The sequence below is a fragment of the Ostrea edulis genome, chromosome 5 (assembly GCF_947568905.1).
Source record: "Ostrea edulis chromosome 5, xbOstEdul1.1, whole genome shotgun sequence".
Lineage (NCBI taxonomy): Eukaryota > Metazoa > Mollusca > Bivalvia > Ostreida > Ostreidae > Ostrea > Ostrea edulis.
In genome coordinates, this window is record NC_079168.1 from 27,437,549 (window position 1) to 27,461,489 (window position 23,941).

The following is a 23,941-nucleotide window of genomic DNA, read 5'->3' on the forward strand; positions in this document are numbered from 1 at the left end:
ACATAGTTGCAGAGTAATGCTTTATTACACACAGAACCTCAATTTGTTATAATTTAAAATTAATTCAATTTCAGAGCAAACCCAAATGGAAACACTTCTGCCTAAATAATCTATTTAAAGTTATGAGGAGAAAAAACCCACAAACAGTTACCATTACAATACCAAAGCCTATTTCAATTGAAGCGCCTCGATGGTAGTCCATTGATTTGATATCCCTTTTATATTTGTAGACAGAGCGACACATAGCTCTAATTATAATCAATACGCACAATTAATAATGTATACATGTAAAGCATCTAATTACAATTGATTACAGACGAAAGAATTTTTACGTAAAACTAAAAGGGGATACACAATAAAGCTTGTCTATCTAACTCCAAATGCTTGTCCATTGTTTTCTCTGAAGTCCTGACCTATCAATCATTTCAATTCGTTTTTAGACCAAAAAAAAAAAAGTCTTGTGCAATCGATGGCAAATCACAAAGATACTACTATTTATGAGTAACTGTATCATTGATCCATTTCACTCCACCAAAGTCCAATTACGAAGCAAGTTTTACTACTAGATGGTTAAAAACCCAAACAAACACAGAAACTGAATATAGATACAATAACAAATAATGATGGCAGTTACAAAAATTACGGAAAAATTGACAATCAATTTGGTGAGATGGCTGTCTTGAGAGTGGAAACATGGCTGTATCAGACTATAACAGAATCATCTCAATCTATAGATGTAGTTACATGCCAACTCTAACATTTCATCACTGTAAACACAATCTAGCCGGCAGTGTCTTGTCAGATGGATCTCCTGGCCTAGCCCCATACTGCTAGGTCACCCTTGTTTGAGTATACCTGTCTAAGCTTGTGTGACCTGCTTCAGACTGGAACCTGCACACCTGTTTGGGCTGTTAGTGGTTCGAGCACTTGCTTTGAACAAGTGTTCAGCACCAGACAGAGACGGTGGGGTGCTGCTTGGTGACTCAGTGTGGGTGGACTTATTGCAGTAAGGCAGGCAGTTCCTCATATTCTTAAGACACTGCTACATGTCAGTTTCAAGTTCTCAATACATTTTGCATCATTGTTATTTTCAGTTAAGAATAAACTCTGCCATAAAAGAGTATGGCGATTTTGGTATCCTAATTAAATGGACCCTGTGACAACTGTGATGCATAGAACATGCGGTCACCCTGGTAGGTGGAGTCTTGGGACAGCATGCCATCTGCTTGAGATTTGAAGTCATCTGCCAAGAAACTGTCCTGTAAAAAATTCAAAATTGCAACTTGAACATCAACAGTACCATACTTTGCTGACTATAATGCACATTTGGGTAAAAAAAACACCCCCTATTTGAGCCTGAAAATTGGGGGAAACTGCATTTTGCATGTTTAACACATAGTGAAATTTTTACCACCTCGTAATTTTCACTGAATATTTTGTGGATATAATGTAAATATTCAACAAAACACAAGAATCTACATACTGCTCAGCAAAATTTTTGAGCCAACTTTATACATCGTGGTAATCTTCACTGAAAATCTGGGAAATAATTAATTTCAACAAAGCTGGATATTTTGTTGCATAAATGTTAATAAGACTAGATGTTTTCTTATTTTCGATATTTAAAAGTGAAAAGTTCAATAGCCTACGTTATAAAATCAAAATATCTAACAAATCTTAAATGTCGTGTCCTCAACACCTCACCCAAGCTGTGAAGAATGATGTGCAGAGGAGGGATATACATCCCTCGTTAATTAACTCTACATACGTAAACAATGGCTCTGATGGCAGCATATAAATGTAAGTAAATACATACCGGATTTCTTATAACATCATGGCCCTTTCCTTAAGTATTTTGCGTAAGGAGAAAGGTTATTCCAAGTTCTCTTCTTTAAATGACAGTAACAGTGACGTACATAGAAATGATAACTAGCTCCAGCTCAAATTATTTCTAAACGGCTGTTTCATAACAATTTGATTATTAACATATCATAAGTAGGCCCCCTATTACATTTTCAAAAACTTAATGTTCCTGCAACACCTTTGTAGGGATCTTTATAAGAGGGAGAAAGAGGTGAAAAAGAAAGGCATATCTATATATAAGGCTATGTCTGTGGGTCAAATAATATTGTGGTTTGATGAACTTATCGAATTGCTTCACCTAAAAAAAAAAGGGTAAAAAAATCTATAGTGGTACAAGCACCCCTTTCTCACAGTAAAAAAAAAATTCTAGAAAAAAAAGGGCGTTATATTTGGCAAAATAAGGTGGTTTCTCTGTAAAGTACATTCATGAAAACAAAATCAATAGATCTAACTGCATACAATACTTTAGTTAGCATGTAGGTACATGTCTGTACAAATCTGTCACTGAATTAAAGAGCACGAACCTGAGAGAGTTCTGGCTGGGAGAGACCAGACAATCCCGGCTGGCTCATCTGGAAGGGCTGACTCATTGACATGGGGCCCTGTGTCAGCGGTCCCTGGGAGAATGGCTGGGATACATCCTGAAAAGAAAGTTTTATTGGAGGATTACTGTAAATACTGGACTAAATATCATTGTGATGACGAGCATGGTCTCACACTGACGTGTTTGAGGCATTATCAAAACGAGACTCAAACTTGACCTGTAACCCATTCATGTACATGTAGGTTCATGCATCAATTCTTAATTCAATAGCTGCTGGAATAGAGAAAAAAATAAATAAATAAAAAAAATAAAAAATTCCTTCTCACCTGACTACCTGGCTCTGACTGTTGCCCCGACTGATCTTTCTCACATAATCACCAGTGTGAGATCGACTTTACCCATGTGAGACAGCCATGTGAGATTTTTCTGTCTCACACTGCTGCGACGTCATTTGATTGTGACGTCATATATTTTCTATGATTTACGTTACACGGTGAAGATTTACGTTACACGGTGAAGTAAAATTATTTTGCTTTGTTATCTTTAAATCTTAATGTGTATAGCTTTCTGTTTGACAAACTTGGGTTTTTTAGTTTACACTTACAGTGTAAACCATTTTCGGGTATGCTCTTTCTGTCTATCTAATTAATCTTTGAATCGAAGTTCAAATGAGGATTTTGATAATTTAGAATTTTCTCAAAGCTCCCAAATTTATGCAATAAACTGTAGGTAAAATGTGAGAAAAATAATCCTTCATTATTTACTCGTGTGGGATAGGGAAATTCCACCTCTGGAGCAAGATTCGCTGCGAATCTTGTCCCCTCGGTGGAATTTCCCTATCCCACACTCGTACTAATGAAGGATTCTATTATTCTCACCTGACTAGCCTGGCTCCGACTCTACTTTCTCACCTGACTAGCCTGGCTCTGACTGTTGCCTGACTACTTTCTCACCTGACTAGCCTGGCTCTGACTGTACTTTCTCACCTGACTAGCCTGGCTCTGACTGTTGCCCTGACTGTACTGTGAGTTACTCTGCTGCGACTGCGTGTTACTGTAGCGAGGAGGCTTCTGTCCCCGGCGACGCCCACTCCCCCTGTTAGCTGGAGCGCTTCTGTTACCTAAGTAAGCCACATTCAATTTGTCAAGTCTTGATAAGACACGCTTTTGAGAACATATCACTGAACAACATGGAAGATCTGAAGAATTCTAATACATACCCATTGGCATTTGCTGTCCATTGAATGGCTGTGGCATGGGTGGCATAAACATATTGACTGGGACTGGGATGTTCAAGGCAGGACCAGTGTAATGTCTCTCCGGACCAATGTAACTCAGCTGATCATGTGTGCGAACCACAGGCTCATTGTAACCTCGATCTGCAGAGGAATAACAGTTTTGGTTTGAATACAAATATTTAGATGACAATCATGTAAATACTAAATCACAATCTCCAAAATTGAAAGATTCTGTAGGCTCTTACTTCTGTCATACACACTCCCCGGGATCATCACCTCCCTGGCATCAAACATGATGTTGCTCATAAATCGCCCTCCCTACAGAAATTACAGAAGTAGAAAAAAATCCTTGCACAATACTGCTTCAACATTTGGTACAGTCATATATAGTATTGATTGAAAAATACATGCTACATGAGAAGATAAGTAATGCATACTTTTGGATTTTACTGTTGTATATACAAATGTACATGTATGATTATGGTGATTTCAGCTTTATACTGTGAAGATACTCACAGGGTTGGATGTGTTGACCAGTTTGCGCGGCTTACTGAACTGAATCATGCTTTCCTTCAAATTGTTCAGTGGGCCCTCCACTAAGCATTTCTGCTCCTTGTAGTAAGTTAACAGGTGGTTCCACAGGGGTTGCTGAAACAAAATCCAAGTAAAGTTTAGCCAAAAACTACAAAAAGTCCTAAATATTTCTTCCATTGCTCCAACACTGTGAAATATGTATGTTTTGAATTTAATATCTTGTTTGATTGAATATCTTGTGTGATTGAATAGTTAGATTTAATATCTTGTGCAATGTCCTTACCTTTGATAGAACCTTGGGATTTCCAACAATTATTATTCCATACCTAAAAAAAACAACACGACTGTTCATCTTACAAAGTGCCATATAGCGGTTTTCCTTCCCCCCTTGGGTGTAAACTTTTGCAATTTTCTAGCTCATATGTATACAAATACTTTATTATATTTTGATGGACATGGGAGTTCCAAAACATCAAAATTGATAAGCAGTGCAGTGTCAATAATTTATTTGAAAAATGTTTTACTGTCTTCAGAAATTGACATAAAAAATATTGGTACTTTATTTACCTCCCAAGCTGAAAAGTGCTACATATGTACCGTTGACATAAAATACAACTGCTATACAGAGTTATCTTTCTTGTGAAAATATGTAATGTGACTGCAGACATATTTGGGTGCAAATTTAGCTATTAAAATTTGGCAGCATGATAACAATCTGCTAAAATAAGCCAACATGATCATCCCACAGAAAAAACCCTGCTACATGGGATGTGTACTATGTATATAACTTAAATTTACAGAAATAAAATGTTACATTTTGTACACGCATTTTCTCCCCACTTGCCTTGCTCGAGTTAAAGCCACATTAAGACGTCTAGGGTCATTCAGAAAGCCAATTCCTTGATGTTCGTTGGAACGGACGCAGGACAAAATAATGAAATCTTTCTCTCTTCCTTGGAAGGCATCCACGCTAGCAACCTCAATCTCCTAATGAAGAATATTTATAAATCTATCACATACAACTTAGCTACATGTAATTTTAGAAAATAACTTGTAATAACGGCAAGAGAATTTCTAACTGGTTTGAGATTATTCATTTACCTGATACAATTTCTTGTTCAGAGATCCACTGTACTGCATGTATTGTACAATGTAAGCCCTCTGTCCTTCGTATGGTGTGATGATGCCAATTTGCTCTGGCTTGACATTGGATCTCAAAAACCTTGTTGCAATCTTTTCAACATTCGCAGCCTCAGTCCTGAAAATAACAAGTACTGGTTTAAACTGGACTATTTCAAAGAAAACTGCTCATTGACAGACAGAAAAACCTATACCATCTGAGGAAGTACACACTATAGAGAATTAGGGCCTATGTAGGAACTTACGAGATGTAAAGAGGGAGTCTTTTCAGATGATAAAATTTATCATGATGTGAATACTCATAAATGAAAGTTTGATGAAGTATACCTATTCAAGTAAGAAGTTCCAGAACTTGAAATTTCCTCTTGTCCAGATGTTGTGTAGAAAAACATAGGCTTGTCACCTTGAGGCCAAGGAATGTCAAGTCCTTTCCTTGTGCGGTCTCCTACAAAAATTGACATTCATTTTGATGTGCTTTCAAGCATTTAACTTTAAAAAGAGAGGGAATTACACGTCCAATAAATCCGTTTTAATTGCAAATACTACCTGGAGCAACTCCATTTTGTAAAGACCCTTCATAGAAGATGTTGGATGGAAAAGCACTAAGAGCAGGGTGCATTCTGTACTGGACCTGTAGACGAATGGGTCTGATACCCAACACCACCAACCGTTCAAACAGGGACTGCGACAGACCAGCACGGGCTGCCTTCTTACACATCACCACTGGTCCCAGCTGGCAATGGTCACCCACTAGAATCAACTATATAAAAACAAGGAAATGAAAGTTGGTGGTCAGCATAATTTATGTAAATATATATATGTAAAGGTATATTCATAATATAATTTTGACTTAATACATCTACTAAATGAGTCTGTGTTTTCTTAAGGGAGAGTCAACACCCGAGCACTACAGGGATCATGCACTCGGGCTTGGGGTAGATGCGATTCTTACCTGTCTACACCCGAGCACTACAGGGATCATGCACTCGGGCTCGGTGGCTTGTGTGCTCTCGTCAATCAGCACTGATCTAAACTGCATCTTTGCCAGCCTGGGGTCTCCAGTTCCCACACATGTACAACAGATCACGTCCGCATGCTAAAACACACCAGCAAATAATACTTCCTACTACAGATTACATATCAGTGAAATATCATTAGTAACCAATTAACTTTAGACAGAAGATCATCATTTTAAAAACTTGCCACTGTAAAAAAAATATTTATCGTTCAAAAGGAAAACAAGATTTGAGCCCATTGCTGTTTCACAGATGAAATATAATTTGACTGGACAGTAATTGCTACCTGTAACAGCTCCTTTTCACACTGCTTCTTGAGAGACCTGTATCTTTTCTCGTCAGTGGAGGACAATTCTCCTGTCTCGTCCTTCAGCTGCTGCAGCTTTTGTAACTCGGGGACACTGAAACATTGACGCGTGTAAGTGATTACCTGTTACTATTGCTCTTAATACAGCACATGCAAGGCTGCTGCAAGTTTCCGCAGTACAACCTACCTTTCCATATTTCTGATCTGATTGTGTAGTGCTAGGAAGGACACCGGTGAATCAATAGCTTCTCTGCTCTTAGCACATAAACGTACCACCTGAATAAACAGGAGAACAGCATTAGATGTGTACAGGTCAAATTTATCACAGTCCTAAACACTCACAAAGATGTCACAAAAAGTCAGAGGAATTAGAGTTACAACCATCCCCCCCCCCCCCCCCCAGCGACAAATTTATCACAGTCCTAAACACTCAAAAAGATGTCACAAAAGTCACAAATGTACAGATGTACATAATTCTTTAATCTAATGTATAAGAGCTGTCATACTTTGATTACGTCACACATAGCAGTGAACTTTCTATGCTTGTGCATTGCCACAACCAATTGTTTCCCATGTTTCTAAAGAATTTTCAATGAGTTATCAAATTAAAAGAAACATTAAATTTGCTTTAAGTGATACTTCTGGTCAACTCTTTTTTTGGACAATTTCAAACAAATCTATGACTCTCTTCAGTCTAGGTATAAAGGAACTTCACATTGGAAAGTAAAGGTATGTCGAAATTTACGTATGTAAGAATGACACGTTTGAAAAGAGAAACATACTCCTAATGTTTCAGAGATGTGAGTAGATATCCCTATGTGTAGTTACAAGGATTGTTTATCTCACACACATTCAATCTGTTTAGGAGATGGATCTTCTATGCTACACAAAAATTGCATGTTTTGTATCAAACTATAAAAATTTGAATAATCTATGACATCATATTCACATGTGAGTAATCAGCAAAATATAGTACTTATTTGGCGCAAGTAATGATCTTTTCATTGATCAGTAAAAGGAAACTCTTGAAATAAAACACTGTTGATCAGTTTTTAGATGTAGTTTATTTATTTCATGTCGTGCTTTCTGTGGAGTGTGTATCTCCATTTTCATTTTATAGATTCTCTGATTATCCATCAATCTTTATCCATCAATTCTCAATGTAAAAGTGCTTAATACTAAAAATCCCTGCTTTAAAGTGCACTGGTGATTAAGAGTGCAATGAGAACTCTAATCTCCATTAAATAAAATTTCACTGAGTATAACATTCAAAATTTGTTTACAGAACCTTGAAGCATTAAATGCTGAAAGAGCAGTTTATGCACAGAATTATATATGCTGTGCCTACATTGGAGCAGTTGGCATTTCTGTCTTTGAACGGACAAACCTTCAATCCTGTTTTGTGAATCTTCTCAGTCAGTTGGTCCACTGCAATGTTGGAGGGAGCACAGACCAGTACTTGTCCGTTGTTCTGTTTAGCCAGGTGATACACAATGGTAGCCGAGGTCACAGTCTTACCAGTTCCTGGGGGACCCTAACACGAATAAAGACAACATTAACCCACTGTTCTAGTAAATGTTGAATATAATGAATACCGAATCTTTATCTGGAGTTATGCTGTTTTGTACCTGAATTAGACTTAGAGGTCGCTGAAGGACAGTCTTGACTGCGTACACCTGGGAGTGGTTAAGCTCGGGAAGGTTAGGGACACTGAATCTCTTGGGTAGCTGACACTTAATTACAACATCCTCCACTTCATGTCCCAGAAGCTTGTGATAGATGTAACCCCATACAGAAGTTTCATCCACAGCAAAAGTCTTCAAGGCTGCCTGCATCCTGTAAAAACATCCAACCAAATAGAAATCAAAAACTGCCTTTACAGCACATGGATATTTTGATGTGGTATACATAAACATGCATGTAGGAGAACCATGTTTCTACCTGTCAAATGAGGTGGACTTCCACACAAAATCCACCACAAAGTTGTGGGTGCATTCAGTGGGCACTCCTGCATTGCTTTTCAATTCAATGGCAACTTCATCACTGTGGTCTAATACAGATTAGGAAACTTTATCTCTTTTGTTTTTAAATTTTCATTTCAAAAGCTTTGTATACATGTCGTACTTTATATGAACAATAATATAGCCACTTATACTTGTGTTCAACAAATAGTGAAAATTGATGAATTTGCATGAGGATACTGTCGGGAATTTTAATGACATGTCCCACTCCTGACCACGGCTTGTGCAGTTCACCCTGGTAACGAAGTCTCAACTCATCTCCATGCATCAACTTCATCTCTGTAAAATTCAGTATACAACTTACATACAACTCCATCTCTGTAAAATTCAGTATACAACTTACATACAACTTCATCTCTGTAAAATTCAGTATACAACTTGCATACACCTCCATCTCTGTAAAATTCAGTATACAACTTACATACAACTTCATCTCTGTAAAATTCAGTATACAACTTACATTCAACTTCTGCATGTGTACATACATGTATATCAAATACAATATGCATTTTTTTTAACATCAAAATTTCTCAGTACCATCATTAGCCTTTGGCAGATGGAAATATGCGATCCTCTTCTTGTTCAGGCCCACATCCCAGCGTACTACAATGTTATCCTGAGTCTGCGATTCCTTCAGTTTTTTGTCATAGTCAGCCTCCAACTTTACCAGCGGTCCAAATATGTTCTGGTACTGGTAGGCATCGTCATATCTATAATGGATAATTCAAACTTCAAATATAAGATGCAATTCAGTTCATGCTTGTAGTTATGTTACTTTTGAAGTTAACACGAATCATAATCTTAAACCCTGCACAGATGACCTTCAAAGGTCACACTAAACATAAGGACATTGGTAGCTATCAACATCTCTGAAGTATAAAGTTTCAGTCTAAATAAATTCCTTTGGGGGAACCAACTATTCTCACTAAAATTACATTGTACATCATACTCTTTCATCCAAAACTACTGAGTAAAAGATCACTCATTGTTAATTGCCTTACTTTACTTAGTAGTGGTTCAATTTTCATACAATTCACAGATTTATCTTTTTTTGATAAATCTAAAACTCAATAAATACCAAAAGAATACCATATATATATATATATACATATATATATCTGTGTGTGTGTAGTCTGTAGTTAATGTTGTAAACTTTTTTTGAAATTTCCTTCTTTATAAGTTGTCTTGCTGTTATGCCCTCTGGGCCCAAATTGGAATAAACTTATCTTATCTATACTTGCATATAAGCTGAACCACCTAGAAATCGGTAACCCCTTTTTGAAGAAATATTTAGGAATTGGACACTGACCCTCTTTATACAAGTATATACGTTAAAATCATGCAAAAACAGTACAGACATCATACACGTAGAATTATTGTACTACTATCAAAATTTTAAAATTTTACAAAATCTGGCACCTATAAAATGTAAATTTGTTAATTTCAGAGTATCATATTTCCAATAGTTAGCAGAGTAAGAGATATTTCAAGATTCAACCAAATAGCCTTAAGTATCTTTTGGCTCATGTTTAGATCATTACATGCTACTCTCTGAGATTGTGATATCACACAATTATACCCCCCCCCCCTTTTTTTTTTTTTTTTTTTTTTTTTTTTTTACCATGTATGATAACACACGTAAATAATACTCTATTATTTCACGTCTAAATCACCTTAACAACACTTGGGTAGGTTCTTCATCCACCCCTGGCTTTTCTAGATCCTCCAGCGTGGCCTCTGGGTTGTCCTTCCACAACTCCTCCAGCTTGTTGATCTGCTGAGCTGAGATCTGTCGACTCCTCATCTGTTCCTGATCTGATGGAACCTTAACAAGCCATGACAGAAACTGCCTGTCCTGTATCAGGGGCTGCCACTGACTGGGGTCCCTAAAACAATCACACAAAACTGTTGTGTACTTACCCAAAAAATTTCATTTATGAAAATATGTGAAGGTATGGACTTGCGACACTTTACGCCAACATACTTCAGGCCATCATTAAAAATATTTTTGTTTGATGTACTCTGACCCACATTTTTCAAGGTGGGTTGGTAGGTAGGTGTTTTTGTTTGTTTGTTTTTTAATGTCATGAAATTTTTTAAAATTTAGTTTTAAAGTAAGGAGAATTTTCTATTTTTCAAGGGAATCAAAAAAAAAAAAAAAAAAAAAAAAAAAAAAAAAAGAAATTTAAAAAAATGATCAGGTAGGAGCAAATTTGACGGGTCGGTCGGAGTACATCAAACAAATCAATTTTTATTTTTGGCCTCATGAAAAGTGTTAGTGCTGTTCATACCCTAAATAAATGCATTCACAAAATTCTTTTATTTACATTCTAATTTCATTTTTGTCAGAATGTTCCAGCCATTAGGAGAGTTGTAGATTTATAAGCTCATCATTCACATTCAAGAGGCTATTATTTCAATAAGTAAAGATATCGAAGGTAAAAGCTATCATTTCAACAAGTAAAGATATCAAAGGTAAAAGCTATCATTTCAATAAATAAAGATATCAAAGGTAAAAGCTATCATTTCAACAAGTAAAGATATCAAAGGTAAAAGCTATCATTTCAATAAATAAAGATATCGAAAGTAGAGGCTATCATTTCAATAAGTAAAGATATCAAAGGTAAAAGCTATCATTTCAATAAGTAAAGATATCGAAAGTAGAGGCTATCATTTCAATAAATAAAGATATCGAAAGTAGAGGCTATCATTTCAATAAATAAAGATATCGAAAGTAGAGGCTATCATTTCAATAAATAAAGATATCGAAAGTAGAGGCTATCATTTCAATAAATAAAGATATCGAAAGTAGAGGCTATCATTTCAATAGGGAAATACATGTATATCGAAGGTAAAAACATCAGAAATATGAATATTTACATCTAAATTACATTCAACAGTTCTAACATGAAACTTTGTGACAAATGGCTTTGCATAGAGGTACCAGCTGGCGAGACAGAAGAGACTATACAGCTGGTGATATAGAGAGAGAGAGCATACAGCTGGTGAGACAAAGAGAGAGAGCATACAGCTGGTGAGACAGAGAGAGAGAGCATACAGCTGGTGAGACAGAGAGAGAGAGCATACAGCTGGTGAGACAGAGACAGAGAGACCATACAGCTGGTGAGACAGAGAGAGACAGAGAGAGCATACAGCTGGTGAGACAGAGAGACCATACAGCTGGTGAGACAGAGAGAGAGAGAGAGCATACAGCTGGTGAGACGGAGAGAGACAGAGAGAGCATACAGCTGGTGAGACAGAGAGAGAGAAAGCATACAGCTGGTGAGACAGAGAGAGAGAGCATACAGCTGGTGAGACGGAGACAGACAGAGAGACCATACAGCTGGTGAGACAGAGAGAGAGAAAGCATACAGCTGGTGAGACAGAGAGAGAGAGCATACAGCTGGTGAGACACACAGAGAGAGAGAGACCATACAGCTGGTGAGACAGAGAGAGAGAAAGCATACAGCTGGTGAGACAGAGAGAGAGAGCATACAGCTGGTGAGACACAGAGAGCATACAGCTGGTGAGACACAGAGAGCATACAGCTGGTGAGACACAGAGAGCATACAGCTGGTGAGACAGAGAGAGAGAGCATACAGCTGGTGAGACACAGAGAGCATACAGCTGGTGAGACAGAGAGAGAGAGAGCATACAGCTGGTGAGACGGAGACAGACAGAGAGACCATACAGCTGGTGAGACACAGAGAGCATACAGCTGGTGAGACACACACACACAAAGAGAGAGAGAGAGAGAGAGAGAGAGAGAGAGAGAGAGAGAGAGAGAGAATACAGCTGGTGAGACAGAGAGAGAGCATACAGCTTGGGAGACAGAGAGACCATACAGCTGGTGAGACGGAGAGAGAGCATACAGCTGGTGAGACAGAGAGAGAGCATACAGCTGGTGAGACACAGAGACCATACAGCTGGTGAGAGAGAGAGAGAGAGAGAGAGAGAGAGAGAGAGAGAGAGAGAGAGAGCATACAGCTGGTGAGATAGAGAGAGCATACAGCTGGTGAGACAGAGAGAGAGAGCATACAGCTGGTGAGACAGAGAGAGAGAGCATACAGCTGGTGAGACAGAGAGAGAGCATACAGCTGGTGAGACACAGAGAGCATACAGCTGGTGAGATAGAGAGAGAGAGAGAATATACAGCTGGTGAGACAGAGAGACCATACAGCTGGTGAGACAGAGAGACCATACAGCTGGTGAGACACAGAGCATACAGCTGGTGTGACAGAGAGCATACAGCTGGTGTGACAGAGAGAGCATACAGCTGGTGAGACAGAGAGAGAGAGCATACAGCTGGTGAGACGGAGAGAGACAGAGAGACCATACAGCTGGTGAGACAGAGAGACAATACAGCTCTATTTGATGATTAGGCAGGTACAGGTGTACAGATTGATCAACATTTACATAAAAGACGATCAGCAAATGCAATTCATTCATTACTTAAAGAAAATTTGATAAAAATGACATACCAGTTCATGTCCTTCAGATTGGTTAGCGTGGCACAGGGCTGGCGACAGAGGAGAACCACTACAGAGTCGGCCTTGGCAGGAATGAAGCCCAACAGGAAGACATTCCTACAACCACAGTTATAGCACTCAAGGACAGTCTCTCCCAGGGGGCCATCTTTATGCAGAGTCACTTCCTTCGCCTTTGCTCTTACAAGATGGTTAATGATGTGACTGTAAACAAAGAAAAACATGAAATAATTCTAAATAAATCCACATAATTCAGTTAAACACAAATGCCATAATAAAATGTTTCATTTCCACAAAAAAATATAAATAAATAAATGTAAAAAAATACATCAGGAACTTAAACAGTAAAAATTCCAACCAAAGACTGTTAAATCCTACCTTCCAGAAGTGTTGCCTCTCCCATTACAAAACCATTTCTTGGTGCTGTTACAGAACACTACCGATGCCGGGTCATGGATTCCGCAGTACCTGAGTGCATTTAAAAGAGCAAACATTTTACATCTATCTACCTAAAATATCGTGCTGTGAAAAGTAAATATATATAAACTAATCTTAAATGATGTTACATTTACTTTTATAAAATTGGCTTCAAGATACTGAAAAATTGTATGATGAATTGTTGGTGAATTAGATGTACAGTGAATGTTACGCAGAGCTAAGGATTTATCTACCACTTTTGAGAAAGACCACTTTCGGGAAATTGAGAAAATTTTAATTGACAATTTAATAAGGAATAATAAAAAATCATACATTCATATTGTTTCCAAATAAGGTTTCTACTGATCAGATTGTGGTTTTATCGGTTGTGATCAGATTGTGGTTTTACCGGGTGTGATCAGATTGTCGTTTCATCGGGTGTGATCAGATTGTGATTTCATCGGGTGTGATCAGACTGTGGTTTTATCGGGTGTGATCAGATTGTGGTTTTATTGGGTGTGATCAGATTATGGTTTTATCGAGTGTGATCAGATTGTGGTTTTATCAAGTGTGATCAGATTGTGGTTTTATCGGGTGTGATTTCATCGGGTGTGATCAGATTGTGGTTTTATTGGGTGTGATCAGATTGTGATTTCATCGGGTGTGATCAGATTGTGGTTTTATTGGGTGTGATCAGATTGTGGTTTTATCGGGTGTGATCAGATTGTGGTTTTATCGGGTGTGATCAGATTGTTGGTTTATCAGGTGTGATCAGACTGTCGTTTTATCGGGTGTGATCAGATTGTGGTTTTATCGGGTGTGATCAGATTGTGATTTCATCGGGTGTGATCAGATTGTGGTTTTATCGGGTGTGATCAGATTGTGGTTTTATCGGGTGTGATCAGACTGTCGTTTTATCGGGTGTGATCAGACTGTCGTTTTATCGGGTGTGATCAGATTGTGGTTTTATCGGGTGTGATCAGATTGTGGTTTTATCGGGTGTGATCAGATTGTGGTTTTATCGGGTGTGATCAGATTGTGGTTTTATCGGGTGTGATTAGATTGTGGTTTTATCGGGTGTGATCAGATTGTGGTTTTAACGGGTGTGATCAGATTGTGGTTTTATCGGGTGTGATCAGATTGTGGTTTTATCGGGTGTGATCAGACTGTCGTTTTATCGGGTGTGATCAGACTGTGGTTTTATCGGGTGTGATCAGATTGTGGTTTTATCGGGTGTGATCAGATTGTGGTTTTATCGGGTGTGATCAGATTGTGGTTTTATCGGGTGTGATCAGATTGTGGTTTTATCGGGTGTGATTAGATTGTGGTTTTATCGGGTGTGATCAGATTGTGGTTTTAACGGGTGTGATCAGATTGTGGTTTTATCGGGTGTGATCAGATTGTGGTTTTATTGGGTGTGATCAGATTGTGGTTTTATCGGGTGTGATCAGATTGTTGGTTTATCGGGTGTGATCAGATTGTGGTTTTATCGGGTGTGATCAGATTGTGGTTTTATCGGGTGTGATCAGATTGTTGGTTTATCGGGTGTGATCAGATTGTGGTTTTATCGGGTGTGATCAGATTGTGGTTTTATCGGGTGTGATCAGATTGTTGGTTTATCGGGTGTGATCAGATTGTTGGTTTATCGGGTGTGATCAGATTGTGGTTTTATCGGGTGTGATCAGATTGTGGTTTTATCGGGTGTGATCAGATTGTGGTTTTATCGGGTGTGATCAGATTGTTGGTTTATCGGGTGTGATCAGATTGTCGGTTTATCGGGTGTGATCAGATTGTCGGTTTATCGGGTGTGATCAGATTGTCGGTTTATCGGGTGTGATCAGATTGTCGGTTTATCGGGTGTGATCAGATTGTCGTTTTATCGGGTGTGATCAGATTGTTGGTTTATCAGGTGTGATCAGATTGTTGGTTTATCAGGTGTGATCAGACTGTGGTTTTATCGGGTGTGATCAGATTGTTGGTTTATCGGGTGTGATCAGATTGTCGGTTTTGTCGGGTGTGATCAGATTGTGGTTTTATCGGGTGTGATCAGACTGTCGTTTTATCGGGTGTGATCAGATTGTGGTTTTATCGGGTGTGATCAGATTGTCGTTTTATCGGGTGTGATCAGATTGTGGTTTTATCGGGTGTGATCAGATTGTGGTTTTATCGGGTGTGATCAGATTGTTGGTTTATCGGGTGTGATCAGATTGTGGTTTTATCGGGTGTGATCAGATTGTTGGTTTATCGGGTGTGATCAGATTGTGGTTTTATCGGGTGTGATCAGATTGTGGTTTTATCGGGTGTGATCAGATTGTGGTTTTATCGGGTGTGATCAGACTGTGGTTTTATCGGGTGTGATCAGATTGTCGGTTTATCGGGTGTGATCAGATTGTCGGTTTATCGGGTGTGATCAGATTGTCGGTTTATCGGGTGTGATCAGATTGTCGGTTTATCGGGTGTGATCAGATTGTGGTTTTATCGGGTGTGATCAGATTGTTGGTTTATCGGGTGTGATCAGATTGTTGGTTTATCGGGTGTGATCAGATTGTGGTTTTATCGGGTGTGATCAGATTGTGGTTTTATCGGGTGTGATCAGATTGTGGTTTTATCGGGTGTGATCAGACTGTGGTTTTATCGGGTGTGATCAGACTGTGGTTTTATCGGGTGTGATCAGATTGTCGGTTTATCGGGTGTGATCAGATTGTGGTTTTATCGGGTGTGATCAGACTGTGGTTTTATCGGGTGTGATCAGATTGTGGTTTTATCGGGTGTGATCAGACTGTGGTTTTATCGGGTGTGATCAGATTGTGGTTTTATCGGGTGTGATCAGATTGTTGGTTTATCGGGTGTGATCAGATTGTTGGTTTATCGGGTGTGATCAGATTGTTGGTTTATCGGGTGTGATCAGATTGTCGGTTTATCGGGTGTGATCAGACTGTGGTTTTATCGGGTGTGATCAGACTGTGGTTTTATCGGGTGTGATCAGACTGTGGTTTTATCGGGTGTGATCAGATTGTTGGTTTATCGGGTGTGATCAGATTGTCGGTTTATCGGGTGTGATCAGACTGTGGTTTTATCGGGTGTGATCAGACTGTGGTTTTATCGGGTGTGATCAGACTGTGGTTTTATCGGGTGTGATCAGATTGTTGGTTTTATCGGGTGTGATCAGATTGTTGGTTTATCGGGTGTGATCAGACTGTGGTTTTATCGGGTGTGATCAGATTGTGGTTTTATCGGGTGTGATCAGATTGTGGTTTTATCGGGTGTGATCAGATTGTTGGTTTATCGGGTGTGATCAGATTGTGGTTTTATCGGGTGTGATCAGATTGTTGGTTTATCGGGTGTGATCAGACTGTGGTTTTATCGGGTGTGATCAGATTGTGGTTTTATCGGGTGTGATCAGATTGTGGTTTTATCGGGTGTGATCAGATTGTGGTTTTATCGGGTGTGATCAGATTGTTGGTTTATCGGGTGTGATCAGATTGTCGGTTTATCGGGTGTGATCAGATTGTCGGTTTATCGGGTGTGATCAGACTGTGGTTTTATCGGGTGATGAAGGTAACGATCACTTCAGATTTCCTGCAATGTTAGCTACCTTCACCCAATAAAGCAATAAAGAAAGCATTTTATTGTTAACTTACTAGAAATAAGAATGGTAATATATCATCAATGGATTAGGCCTTCATACACCAATATTCTGGTAGTACTTACGAGCATGCATGCTTGGGGAGATCTTTCATCATAAACTGTTCTTCCTCCTCCTCCTCAAAATTGAGCTCCCCCACCCCCTGTGCAATCGATGCCACTCCTTTATCCAGTCCATTTTGAATGGGAGCCTCTGAGCCATTCACCTGCAATTAAATGCAACGACATTCATTACTTGAAAGTCAATCACATACACTGTTAACAAGTATTTCAAAACATAAAAAAATCTTACACTTCCTTAATCCATAGAATTTTATTCAAAATATTTCAACTGAAAAATGTCTACAAAGATTTTAGAAGTAATGACATTTAAAAAAAAAAAAAAGTTCTTCAATCAAAATCCACAAAGAAGTACTTTTACCGTGTATAAGCTGCACAAGTTTATTATCAAAATGTTTTGTGCATGCTCAGAATTTCTCAAAATTCCCAGGTGGGCGAGTTTGTTTTACTTTTGACACAGTCCCTTGTTTTATGTGTACCCATGTGACTTACAGTAAAACAAACTTGCATGAATACATATCAAGTATATCTAACACTGGAAGTTGTTACATGCATTTTAATGAGTGGAAAAAGAAGAAGATGGAAACCTTGGATAAATCTTTTTTAAAAACCTATCGCCAATATGTAAACCTCTCCTTAAATTGCAATGTCTTGCTGGCCCAGGTCTCAAATTGTGTTTAACCTCATTTGTATTTACAATGTGGGGAACTTTCAGTTAATTAGCACATCCGATCATTCTCTTAATTATGAAAAACTAAACATGAGACTTCCAAATGATTGGGCTTACTTGTTCAGACTAGCCAGGTTCTAGATGGGTATGAAACTTTATTTCATCTAGTATTTTTTGAATTGTCAATAATAGTTATATTTCATGGAGAAAAATTAATCAAACTATAATTTTATTTTACAACTTGTTTCAGGTAATTTTGAATTTGGTATGGTTGTATTAGTTGTCTAAATACGTTAAGATTTAAACAACAGTCATTTGGACATAAGTATTCGTCACTGACGTCAAAATGTTATAGTTGTCGAAAATTTGTCACTGCTATTTCATGGTATCTACAGGACAATTATCGGGCTTGGGAATTTCGCATAAAAATACATCATAACATTCAAATGACGTCAAGTTTTTAAAACAAAATGTCATCTCAGTAAATATCAAGAAAAGATAAACAATATTAACAACAGAAGAGTAGGTTTTATTGAGAAGTTAATGTAAACAAACCACCGATATTTTGACATCAGCAACATACTTATGTCCAATGACATTAGATTCATATTACGTAAATGTTAATGAAAACAATTGTTATTGTGAACAAGTTTTTTCCATAAAGACCTCTCTCCAATGCCTACGTATGTATATCACGCTAACCAATATATTTCACACTTTAAAAAAAACACTTGTTAATTTCAAATACCCAGACTAACTGGCCCAAATTAGTTCTATTCTGGCATAAACCCCTTAAAATTTGCATGGAATATACAAGTTATATACATATTGTATTATCCAGACAGTCCCGATAACTATTTTTTATGAAAAGAGTTAGTGAATAACAAATATAGAGAAAGAATGTTAATTAGTGGTGTTCCAATCATCACATCGATTATAATAAAAAAATAATCAGTCAATGGTTGGAAAATTCTAAGCACTCGATTATGGAAAATTTATTCCAATTAATTGGTTTTTAAATTTTGTTTTTTCAACGACTGTAGTTAGAATATTCCTGCCGTGACCTATCTAGTAATGTAAAAGTTTTGTTTATCATAATGGTGGCGCACATGAAATCGAAATTATCCATACCCGGAGAATAAAGCACGTAAGCATGGTAAGGTAGATGTACTTTGATTCAGGCATATAAACGAAGGACCATCCATCATCTTGATACGAGCAAAGCCATATCCGAATTACATAAACTAGCAACCACCACCCATTTTTTAAAAATTACCCAAAACAATAAAAATCAGGTATAACTACCAATTTTGAGTATGCTGAATCCAATTCTGAATTCCTTTTACTCCACTTCCTTACAGAAAATGAGGTATAGTGTCTTAAACACCCCTACCGTCAGGTTGTCAAAAATTTAAAATGTTCCATTTCACATTAAAAAGTGACCTGAAAGTTATTTCTTGAAATAAGGCATACAACAGAAAAGGAAAACAATTAATACTAAATTGTTCCATGAACATTCTTAGTTGTTTTGGAAAGAATATATCTCACCTCTGGACTTCACAGATACAGGAAAGGAAGAGGAATACGGAGCGGATCAACGATCTTAAATTTAATCAGATTGGGTCATAGCCTAATGAACTGATGAACAGGAGCAAAAGTAAAATTAATAGGAAAACTGATTTATTAAACATCAGCAAGTCTTTTCTGAGAACTTCTGGTAGAGCTGTCGGGGGGGGGGGGGGTGTGTGTGTGTGTGTGTGTGTGTGTGTGTGTGTGTTGAGTTGCATCATTATCAGAATTTACCGAAACAGTGGACTCTCTGGCCAGTCTGGGAGCTGAGCTAGTTGCATCAAAACTGACAGAAGCAGAACTCTCTGGCCAGTCGGGGGCCGAGTGGTATCAGAATCTATTATTTATTTATTTTTTCAAAATTCAGAAATTTAAAAACTGCATGATCAGATTTTTTTGTAACACTAATAATTAATTAATGTCCCTTTATTGCGATGACTCTTCAAGTACAAACTATGATATTTAAAAAAAAAAATGAAATGAAATGATAGATTAATAAATAAATAAAATATTTGTAAGTTACTTTATTTATCTGTAAGTAAGTCACTAATTAAGTGTAACTAGTGGCAGTGCAACTTGCAAGTGAAAATTGCATCATCTGTAGCTTATGACCCCTTTTGCCTTGCCTTGTAATTAATATTGTTGAAAATTTGGCAAATAGCATTTTTAACCCCCCAGTCCATACCCCACTTTTCTTTAAACGTTAAAAATCCAGCTAATTCAGTGAGGAAGAAATGTCAGTACCATATTTCGAATTTCCTCTAGACTATATCAAATTAAATACCGCACTGTTATCAGTCACAGATTGACACTGGTAGGGGTATGGGGACCTGGTCTGCGAGTGTTATGGAAAAGATTCTGATGAAAATAAACATTCACTCATCATTCAGAAATGAATAAACACTGTATTATTGTATACCATCGGTACGTTGTGAGTATGTTAATAATGGGAGTTATCTTTCCTTGGATATCTAAATCAATCAATACTATATGAACATGGGCAATTATCGTCCATGTTTGACCTCAGTATAATTTATTCATGCATAAAATGTATTAATATGTCACTCTTTGTTGCGTATTTCACCGTTAAGTAAATGTTTACATATACTCGCTCTGCTAAATCGCTTCAATCTCAAAGGGATTTTCTGGAATATGCCTAATCACGTGAGATACGCTAAATATAGCTATTTTAGATCCGAACGATCAACTTCGCATCATTCGTAGGCTCTAGGTTTATCCATACTAGCCCGTAAAAAATAGGGTGGAACCTCGTCCCACATTTCCTGTAGAAATAAAAATAGAACATGACGCGCCACCTAGCGAGCGTGGTTGTTGCTACATAAACCGCTTTCAAAGGCTACAGTTACTCTGCACATACTTATCATGTTTTCAATTGGTGACAATAGATCTGACTTGTGTTTTTTTTAATAAAATGAATATCTTGTTGTTGTCGTCGGTTCCTTTTTGTTTACGTGTAACTGTACAGGTATTGTCCACACTAGTGGGCCCCCTTTCAGGTATCTGGCTGGCTGCACACATGGTAGATCTCACCTCAGATCTCCATTTTTTCCGGTCGTGTGGTTCGGCAGTAGAGAGCTTCCATTCTCTACTATCTTTCTCTGTCAGCTCTCTCCATGATAGCACTCGCTGCACTGGCTGACCAACTCTACGTCTCCCAGGAACTTGTATATTGAGAGTGCACTTGACTGCACTGCTGGATCTGACGTGGACATACCAGCAGTCTCCTTTCCCTTTTAAAAGATGAGGTTGAGGTCATCAATACCAAGCTGCCCCAGCAATTCAATCAAACCTACAGTGGCCATATCTTCTGGCTTGAAGTTGCAAATCTGTCTGATCATGGCCCTGTCATTGCGTTGTAGATGATGAAGATTTGGCTTGGTCAGTGCCCAGGTCTCACTGGCATGGAGCATAACACTCCATACACAAGGGTTATACACTCGACCACGGGTCTTGTATGACAGGTGGCGTGATGTCAGGACCGGTAGCAGCTCCTTGAATTTCTTCCAAGCGGTCTTCACATGCGTAGTGGTTGTTGCAAGGTCACAGCCACCAGCAGCGGAAAGCATGTCTCCGAGGTAGCAGAAGGAACCTATAACTTGTCCAGACCGACTTGGACATCACTCTGCGGCCTGCCGTCAAGAGGGTGAGCCGTTCCCCTGCATCTTGAGCATCTAAAGTCACGGTCCACAAACAGGCTGAACATTAATCATATTTTAAGTATGCTGGATCATCATCAGTTAATGACATGTACTTTTTATATACCGGGATAATATGATTACGGTGTGACCGTTGGGGCGAGCGCAGCATATCTGAATACATTTTCAAAAATATTATATTGAAAACAAGGAAAACTGATCTGGTTCACTGTATTACTGTCTTGCTCTTTTTCGCCAATGTAGGAACCAGTTTAGCGGGAAATGCAACGAGCGTGTTGTGACGTAGCCTGGTAGTTGTGACGTGACTGTTTACATTTCTTTAGACAATATTTTAAAAAGAAAGGGGAAAGAATATGATTTTCATCCTTTCCTTTCAAATAAGAAAGGTTTGTAATACTTCAAAGATTTTTTTTTATTATTATTTTACGAATCGAACCATCCGCCATTTTGTACGAGGGACTTCTGGGATTGGCGTCAAAAAAAAAATTCTTGTTAGAGGTTGAGATTTAGCTCGGATTATTTCCCGCGCTCTAGTCATTAGAGCTCGCAGTACGAGCCAGTGCTCTGCGCTGGCTCGCTATAACTGAAGCAAACAATATCTGTTTTTGGTGTGTAAAACCTTTTAAAAATTGCATTGACGTTTATATATATATATACCAGAGTACTAATTTGTACTAATTAATGTAAATGAGGGTTCAAAACTGACTTTCTCTTTAAGATCTTGATTTCTCACATTATCACCAGTGTGAGATAGACTTTACCCATGTGAGACAGCCATGTGAGATTTTTCTGTCTCACACTGCTGCGACGTAATTTGATTGTGACGTCATATATTTTCTATGATTTACGTTACACGGTGAAGATTTACGTTACACGGTGAAGCAAAAATATTTTGTATTGTTATCTTTAAATTTTAATGTATTTAGCTTTCTGTTGGACAAACTTGGGTTTTTTAGTTTACACTTACAGTGTAAACCATTTTCGGGTATGCTCTTTCTGCCTATCTAATTAGTTTTTGCATCGAAGTTCAAATGAGGATTTTAATTTAGAATTTTCTCAAAGCTCCTAAATTTATGCACTAAACTGTAGGTAAAATGTGAGAAAAATAATCCTTCATTATTTACTCGTGTGGGATAGGGAAATTCCACCTCTGGAACAAGATTCGCTGTCTTGGACTCGGCAAAGCCTCGTCCTAGACTGCGAATCTTGTCCCCTCGGTGGAATTTCCCTATCCCACACTCATACTAATGAAGGATTCTATTATTCTTTCATGAATTACTAATATTGGTCCAAAAAGAATGTTATTGTAGTCGAAATTACCCCAAAGTGGTCGAAATTGACTGATATATAGATCTAATGTATTTCATAGACTATAAATTCCTGTTGTTTCTGGCTGTTCTTTGGAAAACAGCGAAAAATCAAGATTTGATCAGTCCCAGAACTGGATTCATAATTAGGGACCATGTTATCATAAAAACTTGCAAAAGTGATCAAAATTTGACAAGTTTACTCTATAAGGGTCAGATAATATCATTTGAGAAGTATCTGTTCCTTAAGACAAAAGCTCAGTTTAAAAAGAGATTTTTATGCATACAAACATAAAAATATATTGTAGAGTCTACATAGCATGTAGAAAAAATTGCATAAGCACAAGCTTCCTCTTCACTTTTAGATCTCTGGGCATCATTCATTTTTTTCGCATTCAATGGAAATTTTCAGAGTATAAAAGTAAACCATCAAAATATTTTCTATCAAAAATCAGTTTTTATAATGATAACAATGGTATAATTCAATTAAGAATGATGAACATTAGGTAGTGCACCGATACATGTGGCCACATGTCACATGGCGACTCCATTACATGACCATCTGGGATAACTTCCTCTCGTAACCACATACCTGACTTTGACTTTGTCCATGCTCAAGTTGAGAAGCTTGGGTCTGTGATTGGGTCTGGGATGGTAAGGTGAAATCCGTATAGTCATAATCGGTTCCTTGAGTGTCGGCCCCAATGAGATCCTCCTCGGTCTCGAGGAAAGTCAAGGATTGGGAATTTGGGGCATACGCGTCCACGCTCATTGTGACATTTCGATACCTTGACACTCTTACTAAATTTACCTATGCCTCGTGTTTTGAAAATAAATTCCGACTCAACGGTCGAATTGAAATTGTTTACAACTGAAAGTAGAATTTCTTCTTACACCGTTCACGCCATTTCGTTCTTCGTTGCCTACGTCACACGGAACACAATAAT

General features: G+C 38.0%; 1 protein-coding gene across 1 annotated transcript; it reads right to left on the reverse strand.

Moving 5' to 3' along the window:
• Positions 1-6: 6 nt before the first annotated feature.
• Positions 7-23,940, reverse strand: LOC125649312 (regulator of nonsense transcripts 1-like). The gene is made up of 24 exons (XM_048876755.2): positions 23,587-23,940; positions 17,278-17,417; positions 13,528-13,617; positions 13,144-13,353; positions 10,336-10,548; positions 9,200-9,372; positions 8,843-8,941; positions 8,583-8,691; positions 8,270-8,477; positions 8,029-8,175; positions 6,829-6,917; positions 6,621-6,735; positions 6,271-6,414; positions 5,865-6,078; positions 5,646-5,763; positions 5,280-5,436; positions 5,023-5,165; positions 4,462-4,504; positions 4,161-4,292; positions 3,890-3,962; positions 3,627-3,785; positions 3,394-3,527; positions 2,388-2,504; positions 7-1,259 (listed from the first exon to the last, which is right to left on the reverse strand). The coding sequence occupies exons 1-24, from the start codon at positions 23,764-23,766 to the stop codon at positions 1,140-1,142; spliced, it is 3,327 nt and encodes a 1,108-aa protein (XP_048732712.1). The 5' UTR covers positions 23,767-23,940; the 3' UTR covers positions 7-1,139.
• Position 23,941: the final 1 nt, after the last annotated feature.

What these genes read in the sequence shown, in the direction of transcription:
- LOC125649312 (XM_048876755.2), bottom strand. Translation starts at nt 23,766, where the DNA reads ATGAGCGTGGACGCGTATGCCCCAAATTCCCAATCCTTGACTTTCCTC. An exon ending in ATGGACAAAGTCAAAGTCAG is followed by an intron (nt 17,418 to 23,586) that starts GTATGTGGTTAC and finishes ATTTAATTGCAG; the next exon opens with GTGAATGGCTCAGAGGCTCC. An exon ending in TGAACAAGAAATTGTATCAG is followed by an intron (nt 5,166 to 5,279) that starts GTAAATGAATAA and finishes ATTCTTCATTAG; the next exon opens with GAGATTGAGGTTGCTAGCGT.